The sequence below is a fragment of the Esox lucius genome, chromosome 7 (genome assembly GCF_011004845.1).
Source record: "Esox lucius isolate fEsoLuc1 chromosome 7, fEsoLuc1.pri, whole genome shotgun sequence".
In the NCBI taxonomy this organism is placed as follows: domain Eukaryota; kingdom Metazoa; phylum Chordata; class Actinopteri; order Esociformes; family Esocidae; genus Esox; species Esox lucius.
Genome location: NC_047575.1, coordinates 25558858 through 25574024, shown reverse-complemented (window position 1 = coordinate 25574024; position 15167 = coordinate 25558858). Strand labels below are relative to the sequence as shown.

Genomic DNA, 15167 nt, shown 5'->3' with positions numbered 1-15167 from the left:
GGAAAAGCCACTTACTGCAGACAGGAGGAAGATGATGAACTGGAAACGCAGGACATTAATGCACATCCCAAATGGTATCTTGGTCCATACTAAAAGCACTAAAATGGTAACCTCCCTCAACAGCAACATTCCTCAAATGTTTTTGACACCCATTAGTTCATGTTTTAGGACCAAAACATGCATGTTAGAGTGAGTTTGGTCTGTCTTTGTATAACCCACTCTGAAAGGGTGCAAAGAGTGTGTTCTATTCATTGATTGAAAATAAACACTGGATCAGTTCAAAGTGGCTTTTGAACTGGGCTGTAGGTAGGGTTTTAGCCGACTGTGCTTTATAAAGTGCTTACAATTGAAAATGTTGTGTAGCTCAAAGTCAGAGGCTATTTGGGGAAATAGAACAGCAAAAGCAGCGCCAACACAGCTGGGAATTGAAAGAAGAGCAAATACAAAATTAGAACTATTATGAAATGGTATATGCTGATGACAGGGCAATGAATAACGATAGGACAGGGTGATAACGAATTACGCAATTGTAATACCAGTTGCTAGTATCAGACAAACGTATCGCATAAATCGCTAAAAACGAAAAATAAACTGACAGTCATAGAAAGAAACTACATGCCACACGCTAACAGAACAGGGACCAAATTCCTTAATAATTTAACCTTTCAAAATGCAGATGTTAGGGAAACTGAACCATGATACTCAACTCAAAGTAATTAATCTTCGTGACGTAATTTGAATGACTGACATCTCACTTTCCTTTGCAGTTACGTTAGCAAGCTCGCGCTCACATTGGATAGTTAGATAACTATAAGCTAAGTACAAGCACAAGATTGAAATAAAATAACAGGTAGTTCGTTAATTTTTTCTTAACAAAATCCAGTCTGACTGAATGGTTAAAACTTTGTTTATTAACAACTTCAGGGTTAGCGTTCCAGTTAGCTAGCGAAATCACTCATGCTTGCTAGCTTTTTGACTTGGGGAATTCAAACCAAGCAATTGACACACCGATTATAACTAGCTCGCTTCAGCATGCTCACCTCTGCTGTCCGTAGTGATGGATGTTTCTTCAAAGCTTGTATAAAAGACGTTTCCATTGATCCAGCCGTTGACATAACTTAACACCAGAATTAAATCCCCAAGAGATCAACTTATTGATCCCCAGTCCGACTTTAAGGCCGATACCACTCTAAACGCCCATCCCGTTAGCTACCCTTTTCTTCGCCCAAGCAGAGGGAAATGTCCTTAAAAAATAACCACAAAACTAACCTCTACACGCAACAGGTTGTCAAAAGTACTTAATACAAAAACTGCTGTGTGGAAATCCTCTGGTAGAAACACATGCATCTTAGCATCCAGTTAGTAAGATGACTTCCTCTGATCAATCAGTTTTTCATTTAGGAAGATGAACTTCAGGCTCACCGCTGGAATCGAATCTGGGATCCCTACCGTTCATTGACAGCTCAAAGAATGTAGTTCGCAGAAGACTAATAAGCAACAAATTGCGCTCGCCCTGCAATTTGCGTTAAACGAAGTGTAATAACGTTTCCTTACTCTACAACATGTACTTCAAAGGGCCATTATATAATCAATAAAAACAACAAATAATGTGCTCTTCTCAAGTTTAGTAGCTAGCGTTTCACCATTTCAGCTTCGGCTTGCCTTGAGCAACAGGGTGGTTGGTTAGCTAGCTAGCTAACTTTCACTCCTCCCAGTTCTCAAAAACCAATCACAACAGCTGATGAACCCTCGGTTATTAATGTTTAGAGTCACTCTTGCTTTTGCAAAATCAAGCGAACTTTCATGTCATTACAATGCACGTATTGAGCACAATGCTTAAGCCCCTGCATAAGGTAAATATGATTGCTTTAATAAAATGGTTCTATGTTATTTATGCATTAAAAAGTAACAGCGTCTGTCTCGCTTTCATATCCAAAATATCGCGAGAAAAACTATATATTTTACCAAAAAACGCTATGTATGTCAGAGACGGAATAGTAAGGGAGACATCCGACTATTTTTTTGGCGGGGTTTAAAGGAAGTCGGACCACAGCGTTTGATAGAGATGTATCCCTATGTCAGTCTCATTACGGTATCTTAGACAGCACGGGCAGTGCAATCCATTGAGAATTAGTCAGTTTTCTTCTTACCAAATATAATTAATTGCTATGCCTCTTAATAACCTTGCTGACTTGGAGTAAATGCTGATACATAAGTCACTGAAAATCTTTCAGACTTTTAAACAACCCTGTGTGCCCAGCGTGTTGATCCACACCATAGTGCCCTTTTGCCCACTCCACCAGTTTACACCCCAGATTATTTACAAACACCCATCCTGCACTCACTCAATAACATACACTCTCCATAGACATAGACATAGCCTCTCACACTCATACATTCACTGTCACAAGCTCTCACCACACACAAACGCACGCACGCACACACACATGCACGCGCACACACACCCACACACACACAAAACATTTACTCACAGGTATATACTCATTCAGTCCACACTGCTGTACCATATACATTGAGAACACTGGTTATATGACAATGTTACATTTTGAACATACACTGCTCAAAAAAATTAAGGGAACATGTAATCATAACAGTATAACACCAAGTCAATTAAACTTCAGGGATATCAGTCTATCCAGTTTCACCTGTTTTAGTACAAATGAAAGTGACAACAGGTGTACTGGAGAGGCAACAGCAGGACAACCCCAAAAGGGAAATGGTTTTGCAGGTGGTGGCCACAAACAATCGCTCTCTCCTTTTCCTTCCTGGCTGATTCTGCTCTAGTTTTGCGTTTTGCTAGTGCTCTTGTCACTACAGGTAGCATGAGGCATTATCTGCAGCCCATTTGCATTCGCTCTATTAGAATTCACCAGAGAACACCTGAATTGGCAGTTCACACTGAGCACATGTGACAGACATGAAAGAGTCTGGAGACGCCATGGTGAACGTTATGCTGCCTGCAACATCATCCAGCATGACCGGTTTGGCGGTGGGTCACTGATGGTCTGGGGAGGCATATACTTGGAGGGTCACACAGACCTCCATGTGCTAGCCAACAGTACACTGCTGTTAGGGACTGGGATGAAATCCTCAGACCCATCGTCAGACCTTACGCTGGTGCAGTGGGCCCTGGGTTCCTCCTGGTGCAGGATAATGCCCGGCCTCATGTGGCCATAGTGTGTAGGCAGTTCCTGGTTGACGAAGGCATTGATGCCATTGAATGCCCCTCACGTTCCCTAGACATAAATCCAATTGAGAACCTATGTAACATTATGTATCGGTGCATCTGACACTGCCAAGTGGCGCCACAGACTGTCCCCGCGCTCACTGACGCCCTGATCCAGGTCTGGGAGGAGATCCCCCAGGACATCATCCGCTGTCTCACCAGGTATGGGGTTCCATCTAAGCCAAAATATGTCCATTATCTTGTCGTTTGCTGTTTAACATACACCGGTTGATGTCGTTTGCTTTGTTAAATTTTCCTGTTCATGTCCATTGACTTGTCGTTCCCACTGGTCGTTGCTTGCGTATTTGTAACTTGTCGTTCACATCGGTCGTCGCTCGCGTATTTGTAAAATGTCGTTCACATCGGTCGTTGCTCGCGTATTTGTAACTTGTCGTTCACATCGGTCGTTGCTCGCGTCTGCGACATGACTCGTCGCAGTGCTAGTTGACAGTTCCTGGAGTAGCGTACTTCACCAAGGAGCACGAAAATTAAGGAAGCGTTGCAGTGAAGACTAATGTCAGGTTGGCTGAATGTATTTAAGGCATGTTTCATTCCCACTACTACCATGTACATAAAACTTGTACAGAGGCCTTATTGAACGGTCTCCATCATTTGAAATGTACTATCCAGATTGATACAATTATTCTATATTGTTATGGTGCGAAGTATCACAGCACACAGGGGTCTATTAGCCGACCAATGGAAACTCGATGTTTAGACCAATCAGCCTATGGCTGGACCACTGACATCTGGAACCTCAAACTACAGTTACCCATGGAAAAACAAAATATTTACTGACACACATCAACAACATTGGCATTTTTATTGCACGACATTCCCACAAAATTGGGAAAGGATAATTTTTATATCGAAAGACGTTGTGTACAAATAAATGGAAATTATCTGAATATGTACAATTTACATGAACCGTTATACAACATAATAAATCATTTATTCATATTCATTTACAAAGATTATTAGATATAAAGTCACTCCTTAGAGAATCAATCCGGGGTTTTACAAAATGCAATGAGTAAGTAGCACATATCCTGCAGTGGCTTTGCATCTTACATTATGGGCATGTAAAAATAATTTTATCCAGCAAAATAAATTGTTCAGGTGGCCCTGATCCATTCATGCCCATTAAGACTCCATTACATGGCTTTCCAGACAATGTATTTTAAAATAGAATGTGACAAATCCATTTCATGGTAAAAATATTTGTAAAAAAAACAAGACAAACAAAGAACTGTATAGGTGTGTATGTGGTTCATGTCTTGCTTTTGTAAAATCAATGCAGTATTAGTCATAAACAAGTAAAGTATAATGAACAGATACACATTTGTTAACAGATATTCAAAACACTGTCCCTTTGTAGCATGCGATACAGTCGTAAACATGATTTGATGGTGGCAAAGTGATAAAAAAAAAGTTTTAAATAATTAAAATATTTAGTTTGGAAAATATATGAAGATGATTATTTGTTTATTATACCCCCCAAAAATAAAATAAAAATCGCAGTACAAATGAGCTCTTGTTTTATATCAGAAAGAAATAAGGGTTTTCCCATCCTCCGAAATTAACTTAACCTCAGTTTTTCAAGAGCACAGCATTGTGTTCGCACAGTTTTATTGAACTTTACTTTGATTAAAAATAACAAAATCAATTCCCTCAGGCATTTCTCATGGGCTACTATAAAAAGGGTGTAGCATTGATTGCCCACTAAAGATCTGAGGTAGTGCTGTACTTGTGATAAAGAATGTCAAAGCTACATTTAGCATTTTTTTTTTTCAATCTGCAGTTAATAATTAAAATTACCGTGTATCTATTACCCAGATGACATCTAGGCCCAATTAGTGTAGGTTTAAAATGAAATCCAATGAATCCTAGATTATTGAGAAAGACATTTCAGGGCATTTCACTTGTAAACAAATACATGAAGAAAACAACCATAATTGGCATAAAGTGAGTTCGATAATATTCTCTGATATTTACTATATAAGTAAAACTCATCCTATGCATCTCTTGTACAACAGTCCTTTGTTTCCTGGTTAAAAGAGTTAAAGATTGTACAGATAAGTAGCAGATAAAAAAAAAAAAAGTTACAAAAAAGTTTCTTTGATGTATTTTGAATATTATTTATACGTATTTGGCTTTTTTGTCCTTCAATAGTCTGAAACCAGTTAAATGTGTTTTTTTTTTTTAAAAACATTCAAAAAGAAGAAAATGATTTAGGGCCGATCCACAGCAGTAGTGTGCCTCCCTGGCCCCTGGTTGGCCAGCAGAGCTTCAGCTCTTCCGGAGGAAACGGCGGGCTAGGCTGACCCCTTGTGGCACTATGTCTGTACACCCAGTGGCAGCAGCAGTAGCCCAGGTCTCGGACCCATTCAGGAGGCGTCACAAATGGCACCCATTTCCTACATAGTGCACAACGTTTGAATAGCATCTGGGCTGCATACTGAGAGACTGTGCCCTGCACCAGCCTTTACTGGCCAGGGTCTAATTGTGGTGTTGGGGCCAGGGTGGAGCACAGAATATTGCTGTCCCACTCCACCGCCGGCCCGACTGTCCCACTCCACCGCCGGCCCGACTGTCCCACTCCACCTCTGGCTTTGGCTCTATTACAGCAGTATCTGGGCCACGTAAGGAGAGTGCGTGCTGGCCACCGCTGCCAGCAGGGGAAGGTCACTGGACTCAATACTGAAAAGATAAGAAAGCTGTACTTAGAATATTGTACATAGCTGTGCAACAGAACAATGAGGTATTAACAGAATATAATTCAGATATTAATAACACAGTATTTCAAGAATTAGATTATAAACTGAGGGGTTTTGACTCTGAACGCTGTTTGGCTAAAAGTCTTCAAAAACACTTTATACCATGGGTATGTGATCACAAAACCTTTTATTGTATTAACTGAATCAGTAGCTGGCCCATAAAAGCATCTCGGAGGGCTGCACGATGCGTAGTTTCCATGGTATATTGATCATATACCGAACCAAACCCCTCATGCTTTATTGCTTGATTCATTTTATACATTGGCCTATAATCTATTTTGGATTCTGGGTCAATTTATTTAAAGAAATAACACAAAAAACAAACTTACCCCAGAACCATCCCCAGCTCCTTGACGTGCACTCTAGTCTGGCCTTTCAGGTACTCTGCCAGCATCTTACTCTTAAAGTAGATCTCCTGGAGTCGGTCCTCAAGGTGCATTATGCACTGAAAAGACACGTTATAATTAAATTACAGCTTTGTGTAAATGATTAGCTTTGTTATAAGTTCTTCATCACTTGGCATCTGAATGAACTTACAAAGTTGGGGGAGAGGTTCATCTTGTAAAGCTGGTAGGTGGACTGGAGCAGGCTGGACACAATGCTGGACACCAGGACCTCTTTCCCCAGTCTGTTGTCTGTGGTTCGCCTCTGGCTGCTGGCCACTTGAACGGTCCATTTATCAGTGTCCGCAATAATGCAGACAGCCTCAGCAATCGGCTCATCCAGCACTGGATGCTAGGAGGACATGAGAAGATATAGACCATTCTGTCTTGTGGATGAAGTAAGGAAGTTAGGCCCAGGTTTGCTAAGTTTCTGGAGGGAGAGCCAAAACCCTTCCCGGGTTTTCATCCTCCCCTTCTAATCAGTGGACAAATTGAGACCTGGGACACCAGATGAGTGTAAAAAAATAGCAGATAGAAACACAAAAACTGGCATGTTTCACCCCTCCAGGACAAAAATTGCCAACCCCTGCGTTGGGGTCTCATGAAACCTTATAATCCCATTGATCTAAGGCCACGTTCAGTGGTTGAGGGAAAAAAGCAGTCTCTTACCTGTACAGCATGGGCTAATTCAGACTGCAGGCCCTGCCTTAGCCTGTCGTCATTGGGTATGCCCTGAAGAACAAAGTCTGGCACGTAGGTCGGACAGTACCCGCCGAACAGTGACCTCCCAAAGTTGGCAATGCTCGGTTTGGAGAAATGCTCCACCAACTTTGACCTTGTGATTTAAAATATGCATAGACAACACCAGAACATTAGAACCTAGACATGTAACTTGACAGACATCATTGCCTTGTAGAACATACACTGTCTTGAGGAAGTATTCAGACTCATTCAGTTACTCCACATTTCTTTTTAATGAAAAGAAAAACTGAAATATCTCCTGTGCATAAGTATTCCGACCCTTCATTCAGTGCTTAGTGCTTTTTGGCAGCAACCACAATGTGTTCTCAGGTGTGCCTCTAAATGCCTTTCTGAATCATGTCCAATTCATTGAGTTTAGCACAAGTCTACTCCCAGTTCTACTGACACCTCAAGGATGATCAAAGGACATCTGGATGTATCCGAGTTTAGTTTGGTATCATGCGAAAGGGTCTGAATACTTATATACATGAGATATTTCAGTGAAGTGGTCTGAAAACTTTCAGTGGTCACTGTAGGTGAGCAAGACCTTGGTTCAGACGCATTGTGTCTGTGTGTCTCACCCAGGAAAGGGGATCTCCACCTCCTCTTGCCACTCCTCTGCTTCCTGATCCTCTCTGTAATAGGTTTCGCCATCACTCTGCCTGGGGGCGTCCTGCCCAGTGTCTTCGCTCTCGCTGTCCCCCAGTGCACTGTCCGAACTCTCGTTTCGAGGGATCTCCCAGTCATTAAGCGGGGCCACCTTCTTTTGTTGGTCCTCTCTGTTGTCCCCTTGGGGGATGGTAACTGAAATGGCAATGCCCTTGTCCTGCTCAGCAGAACCAATCCTACAAGAGCCCGCAGTGTCACAGCTACACCTGGTCTGAAGGACTGCCTCCTCCCTAACCCCACCCACCGCCCACGATCCAACCCCAACCGTCCCGGTGCCCCCCTGTCCCTGTACTGTACTGCTCCTCCGGACTCCTGAAGGGTCCAGCAGCTCTTTCTGGGTTTTGTCCAGGCGTTTCGCCCCATCATCCACAGTCCTGGTCTCAACAGGGTTCTCGGCGCTGAAGTATTCGTCGAAACTCTTTGAGCACTCGCTGACAGGCTCCCAGCGGGGTATGTTACTGTGGACCCGTGTCAGAGTCTTCCTGCCCCCCTCGTTGGTCTTGATTTGGTCCGCGGGTGATGTGCTGGTCGTAGACTCGTCACCCTGATCCTCACCGTCGCCGCTCCAACTCTGCTGTGATCCTCCTCCTTGTTGTACCTGTGGTAGTACCTGTTGCTTCTGCTGATCTAGCGGCTGTGGCACTTGGGGAAGCTGTTGCTGCTGTCTCTGTTTCTCCTTGATGCACTTCCTGTGCTTCTTCATGTCCTCCTCCACCTTCTTCCTCCTGCCCTCGGTGTCCGACTCCGGGGACTGGGGGTCGCCGATGAGGAACAACACCTTGGTGGCAGGCTCCTCCTGGTGGAAGAGTCCGGGTACAGGCACGGGCGTACTCTTGTCAGGAGGCTTCTTCTCCAGGTGTAGACCTGAACAGCGGAACACCTTGACAGGCACACTCCCAGTGTCCCCGGCCTCAACCTCCAGGCAGGCAGGGACCTCCAACTGGGCCTCCGGCAGCCCACAGCCCGGCTCTTTGGGGCAGTCAGAACCCAAACCCACCTCCGCCTCCAGCTTGTCCTCCGCACCGGGAGGCTGCGAGTCCTTCGGCAACTTGGCCTCACTCCCGTCCTCCGTGTGGATGATGGTGGGCACGGTGCTGTGGCCGGAGCGGCGCTGCAGCACGCTGCCCTTGGAGCTCTGGCTGTTGTTACTGCCGTCCTCCTCCAGGGGGTCCCCGGCCTCAGGGTCTGTGTGCGTGCTGCTCTGCAGGCTGTTGCTGCTGTCCGAGGGGCAGCTGCTGTCCTCCGTGGGCTCCGGTCCCTGGCTCAGGTAGTCTCCGCCAGGCTTGTGGACGGTGACCAGCACGTAGTCCGACTCCTCCACCTCCCCGCGGCGCAGGGAGGTGGTGATCAGGGAGCCGGGGATGACGATGGCCTCGTCTTCAGCGCTGTCCAGCATGTGGGTCTCCAGCAGCTCGGAGCAACGGATGAAGTAGGTGAGCATGTAGAGGAGCCGCTGGACTAACTCCTGTCTCCGACCCACCACCACCGTCCTGGAGAGACGTACCGGGGAGCCGATGGCACCATACAGGTCACCTGCAGCACAAACAGCCCGGTCAACCCCAACTAACAGCACTTTTTTATTTTCACTTTGTTGTAATGACCACTGTGAAAAGAAGGAAATGTGGTCAAACGTGGGCTAATTTTCTTCTCATCCGGTTAGATTTGAGATGGGAAAACCTTCTACAGCGTCACTGCCCGGGGCTGCATTACTCCTGTACAGCCACCAGGCGGAGTTGTAGACCAACATCAAAGAATTTGGAGGTTTGAAGCCCAGTGTTTCGTATTTACGCACACACACACACACACACAACAGCCAAATTGAAGACATACTTAAGCAAATTAGGAATATTAATATTTTGGAAGCGGCCGTCTCCACACAGAAATAATTCATACCAATTAAGCAATTATAAAGCAATAACCAAATAATATCTATCATACCTAGGGTCATTCATAAACATCATAGGCAGGCCCATTTGCCCATTCTTTTCCACTACCCTGGTGATGTCCCTATAGGATGACTTCACCCAACCCCAGAACCTGAGTAGATTGGCATGCAAACTACAGCAGTCTCAGTAACCAGAGGTCAACCCAATTGCACACCGTTGAAAGATTCTGGGCCAACGCATGAGAGTATTTTTCAGCACAGTCAACAAAACACCAAATTATAGAACTTCTCCTGGAACTGTTACTTGCATACAACACAATTCCAGACAACTTGCAAATATATACAAACATGCATATAAGATGTTCTAGTTCGTCCTGGGTGTTTCCCCAATATTAACACATTCATATTTGGCCATTTACCTGCAGTTACTGCTAAGGGAGAATCATTTGATAGTTGACTAACAGAGACTATATTTACAGTGAACATCTGTATACCATCAACAGCTTGAAGACATCTATAACAAACACTCTGAGCTTGCTGGAACATTATTCAGGCCTGTGAGCAGAGCTGGGGTACTAGACACCAGTTTCTTACAGACCAGGAACCATTCTGTAAAATTCTGTGCAATGTGCTATTTTTTTTAAATGGCAATTCTTTTTGAAACATTTGAAATGACTTTGCATGGCAATCCAGCCCCTTCTGCCTGGTCTGAAAAGTTTCAGGTACTAGTTTCGGCATCGTGCCACATCATCTACACAGAGCTCCTAATTCAGCTCTGTCCCCAGCCCGTCCGTACCCAGCTGGGCCCACAGAGGGTTGTAGGGGTGGGTCTTGGCCAGCTTGTCCACACTCTGCGACGAGTGTTTCTCCAGGAAGATCTTGATGGGCGGCTGTCCATTGGGCATTACGGTGGGCACCCAGGCCAGGTGGTTGGTGAGGACGGCTGTGAGGAGGGCAGGGAGAAACCTGGCATAAGAGGAAGAGAGAGAGAGAGAGCCAGGTCAGGTGCCTTCAGTTCACAGACCGGTTAGGTTCCAAATGGTAGCCTTTTCCCTACTTAGTTCACTACTTTGAAAAGGGATCATAAGGCTCTACACAGGGAAAAAGTAGTGCACTACACAGGGAACAAGTCACCATTTGGGATTCAGTTCTGTCTTCCGCTTTCACTCTGTCTGATCTGTCACTTCCCCAACGGCAGTTCACGCCAGCAATTTGCCTAATGTTTCCTAGATGGCTTCAAGGCCAAAAGATGATAAGCAAAAGGTTTTTAGCAGGCATTTGTTTCTACAAATCCAATTACTGGCATTAAGTCATATTTAGAAGCCGTATTTCAAACCATCAAGTTCCTACAACCTCCCAGAGTGAAACAGGATGTCGAACCGTAGTCGCACAGAACCTAGGAAGAAACTTAGATGGGAGTCGTGCTCTGTGGGGTGGCAAGTCCTGTTCGGGCTGTGACAGGTGAGTATTATAAGACTACAGGACCTTTTAAGAACAAATCCTTCACCAAGCTATTCAAACGTTCAGATAACCAGTGGGTGAAAATGTAAATGTTAGTTGGATTTTAGTTGGATTTCATAACTGAGCTTTCAAAATGACAGCAGTTATATAAGATTCCAAAGGTCAGATCCTCCAGAGAAAGTTTAAATGCCAATTGGCTTTTTATAGGCGAGTGTTAGACAAAAATACCAACGCGACCAGGTGGACTTTGGACAGGGACTGCCAGGACTGCTTGTATGTCTGTCCGAACTGTATAAACATACAGATATCTGCATCCAAACTCTCCAAAACAACCCTTAACTCGCCTGTGATAAACAGCCAGCAAGATCAGCTTCCTTGCAGATTACCACGACTGAGTTACAAGAGCTGTAGGTTTAGACTACGCTGACATCAACAAGTTAATCCCAGTAGAGTTGTTCCAGATTAACAGGCATATGTATAGGCTTTCAATAAAAGGATTTCTGAAAACAAGTACCTCAGTTAAAACTATTAGCTTGCTGTTACTAGTGCTTCTCATTGTAGTGGGTGGTACATTGAAGGAGTGATATGGATGTTTTGCTACCCATTGATACATGAACAGATCATTCAACTAGGTTTTATACCATTAACAATACCAATACCAAGCTAGACATAGACAGACATAGACAGACATAGACAGACATAGACAGACATAGACAGACATAGACAGACATAGACAGACATAGACAGACATAGACAGACATAGACAGACAGACTGGAGCACTCAACTGGTTCTTTGAAGCCTGTTCTATAAGCAGGGCAAGCTCCTTCATGAACTGTCCACAGAGCAGGTTCTTCTCGTGGGCTCCAGACATCATGGTGAGCCAAACGGGCTCAGCCACACGGGGCATGGTGTAAAGGTTGACGATGGTCGTCCTGGGGGGGGGGGACAAACACAAGCCGTCATTGTCTCGGGGTAAACAAGAGGGCCACAGTTCTCCGTCCAGGACTGCTAACAAGGGAGACCCTCTCTCTGAGGCAATTCAGTGTCTGGAAATTCCACAGCGGGCAGCTGTCCAGAGCTTTACACAGAGTTCAGGGAACCTCTGAGGATGAAGGAATGTGTGGAATTATCGGGAGGAATGACAGTTTCAGAGCCCAGATGTTTGCTGGAGGAAAACTAAGTAATATAGCTAAGGAATAGGAGCTATAGGTTATGGGCAAAATATGACAGGAATTGAGAAGATTGATGAATGACTTCTACAAGGTTTTTCCCTGACAGGAGCTCACTAAAGATAAACACCAATAACCCCACTTGAATGCCAAGGGCTCAGGTTGCCTTACCAACAGAGCCAAACAGCTTCTCCTGTTGGGATCAGCTCTAACCTGCTCCTTGTTCTTATTCTGGTTCTAACTTGGGTTGCCGATAGTAACTGGTTCAAATCTCTAAGCAGACATCTTCAGCAAGGCAGTAACCCAGTTTAAGCGTTTAGGTAAGTTAGCGTGCCTTTAAGTCGAATAAGAGTGTCTGCTAAATGACTGAAATGTGAAACAAAAACATTTACCTGACAAGGCAAACAGAAGATTCCCTTCAACTCCTCTCCCCTCATGAAGTTAGTATTTAACACACACAACTCTACATTATTTTGGTAAAGTTCAAACCAGCAACACTTCTTGTAGTAAGTATGTAGTAACCTATTAAAAGCCTTTGGCGTGGACTGTGACAGGTTTTTCCCATGGTGTGGGGAGGCAAGCTGCCCAGCTGTCCAGGTGAACTTTAAAGGCAGCGATGGACGTCAAGCCCATTGGACATTTATAAAACGACTGCTAAGTTTAGACTTCATTCATTCCCCATGACCTCAATGCAGATTCTGGGGGCAGTACATATCACCAAAATCGATGAACGAAGAGACCTGAGGAGGGCTGCGTGTTAACGCACCGTTGTTCAACAGCCTTTGAGGGGCGGTAAGCTCATGTTTGTTCGGCGGCTGTGGCCAGGCGCGATCAGATCAATAAGGGGATGGCCATTTAAACCAACCTCATGCAGACCCATCCAGCCCCGGGCTACAGAAATCCCACCCCTCCCCAGCTGGGGGCTTTCCTTGATGAACCCAGCTCTGACTGAAAGCCTGTGGTGGTCACACCGAAAGCCAGACAAGTCGGGGGGGTGTGCGCCCATCCCACTAGTTGACATCGGCCTCCGTGACTATGGGTTTGTGTGACATCAGACAGCGCGTCAACCTGCGCCCGGCCGCGTCACTGAGTTGCATTACTTCCACTCTGCGCCCTTATGTTCCATAGCCTCAGAGGCCTGATGGTCAGAACACAGATAGAAAACTCAGCGGATTCACATTCAGAGGTTAAAGGTAAGATATTTAAAATGTGCTTTTCCACAGTGCAATAATCCTTCCTGCTGACGGCAGCTCTGACTTGTTATTGACCAGAGGCGGCCTGAGGGGGATAGTGTTTCCTCAGCTGGGTCTCAGGTTGCCGTGGCGGTATCACGGCAGGCATATGACTGCAGCGATGGGAGGCATTCAGGCAAGGAAGCCTGTGGCCACACACCTTCGTGGCTATGCAGCAGGCGGTTTTCCCAGCATGCCGCTGGGAGCAGAGGGGACACAGGGGTCACGACATCCCAGATGTACGAGAGTGGATAGGGCAGGTAGGGACAGCATGACCGCTCTCCGATGGCAGGGCAGATCATTAACAAGCTTACTGTGATTGGTCCTGAGAGAACACCCTTGGTAGACACTGGCCTTGATTAGGAAGGTCAGAGGGCATATACGTCACTGACTGTTAACTGGATTAATGATTCCTTTTATGTGACATACATGCCAAACTGTCTATGGTAATGAGCCATCGCTCCAGCCCGCCCGTGCTTCCTGGAAAACAGGCTATGGGATTGGCAGTGGCCGCATCCTCAGCGTGGTTAGTCTTGGCAAGCTCAGGAAGGCCGCGGCGACTCACCTGAATTCGCTGAGGCCGTCGACCATGCGGCTATAAGCCAGAGCCCGTTGACTGGCGTCTGCGGAACGCCGGCTCATCTTCATGGCCTTTGAAACGAGAACAGAAGCATGTCAGAGGAGGGGGGCGGTGGGGGGAGACGTGGGGGAGGAGGGGGCTCCCGGGGACCCCCCCCCACCACCCGAGATCACGCCACACGGACAGACAGCCACCAGAAGATATCCACCGCAGGAGCAGAGACCCAATACGGTTTTGACATTTCCCTATGAGGCTCACGTACATTGTATGTTTTAAACAGCAGAAACGCCTGGGTTTGAATGATTACCCCCCATACATTCTCTAGAGGAGACTCTGGAACATTATTTAACACCCACTACATCCATGTGCCAAGCTTCTCACCTGTTCAATGGCACTTTTTAGTTTGTTCATGTGGCTCTCAAAGAGGGGGAAGTGGGAGAAGAAGAATTCTTGAAACTTGCTGTTTTCCTCTTCGTCCTGGGAGAGGAGGAAGATGACGCCAATGGCTATCTTCTTCTTCCTGGTCACGCCCAGGCTGGGGGCACCACTCTCGTCAGACATGTTGAAGCTCTCTTCAACAGACCTGGGGGAACACCAGACATCTGTCTTATTAATACGGGGACGCCAAGACAAAGTGACTTTGCAGTAGATGACACCAGGATTCTTAAGAGGTCAAAGGAAAAAGAACAAGATACTGATGACCCTGTCACTATGATGGTATAAGAGCTCCAACAAGGACAGAGAAACCCTAGAGACTCTATTTCTGAAGGGGAAGACACTCGCTATATGAGTTCAGATGGAAAACCAGGAGTAAGTGATACACTTCAACAGGTACAATTTCCCAGAACAAACAGTGAGGTCATGGCAAGCCTTTCTACGGGTAACAACAAGCAAGAAGTAAACCTGAAAGAAATCCAAAGTGTTGATCTACATCCAAAATGCCATCGTCATGCTCCTACTACACAAACAAAGAGCACAGTTGGCTGCTCTGCTCAAGAAAGGTATGAGTTTGACAATGCTCA

General features: G+C 45.5%; 2 protein-coding genes across 11 annotated transcripts in view; both read right to left on the bottom strand.

Annotated features, from left to right (window-relative positions):
• The window catches only part of rapgef6 (Rap guanine nucleotide exchange factor (GEF) 6), a 100854-nt gene extending 98764 nt beyond the window's left edge, over nt 1–2090 (bottom strand). For 2 of the 6 annotated variants that reach the window (XM_034293207.1, XM_034293208.1), the window contains exon 1: nt 1041–2090. In XM_034293207.1, the coding sequence (XP_034149098.1) occupies nt 1041–1115 (75 nt within the window). In that variant the 5' untranslated portion in view covers nt 1116–2090. The remainder of the gene's footprint in view (nt 1–1040) is intronic. The other 4 variants (XM_034293205.1, XM_034293204.1, XM_034293203.1 and 1 more) reach the window with 3 other exon arrangements.
• Nucleotides 2091–4180: 2090 nt separating this feature from the next.
• fnip1 (folliculin interacting protein 1) overlaps nt 4181–15167 on the bottom strand; it is a 37100-nt gene continuing 26113 nt past the window's right edge. For 4 of the 5 annotated variants that reach the window (XM_029120904.2, XM_029120907.2, XM_029120905.2 and 1 more), the window contains 9 exons: nt 14527–14728; nt 14131–14216; nt 11950–12096; nt 10499–10668; nt 7730–9350; nt 7077–7242; nt 6562–6759; nt 6354–6469; nt 4181–5947 (listed from right to left, as the gene is read on the bottom strand). In XM_029120904.2, coding sequence (XP_028976737.2) covers nt 5869–5947; nt 6354–6469; nt 6562–6759; nt 7077–7242; nt 7730–9350; nt 10499–10668; nt 11950–12096; nt 14131–14216; nt 14527–14728 — 2785 coding nt within the window. In that variant the 3' untranslated portion in view covers nt 4181–5868. The other variant, XM_029120909.2, reaches the window with a different exon arrangement.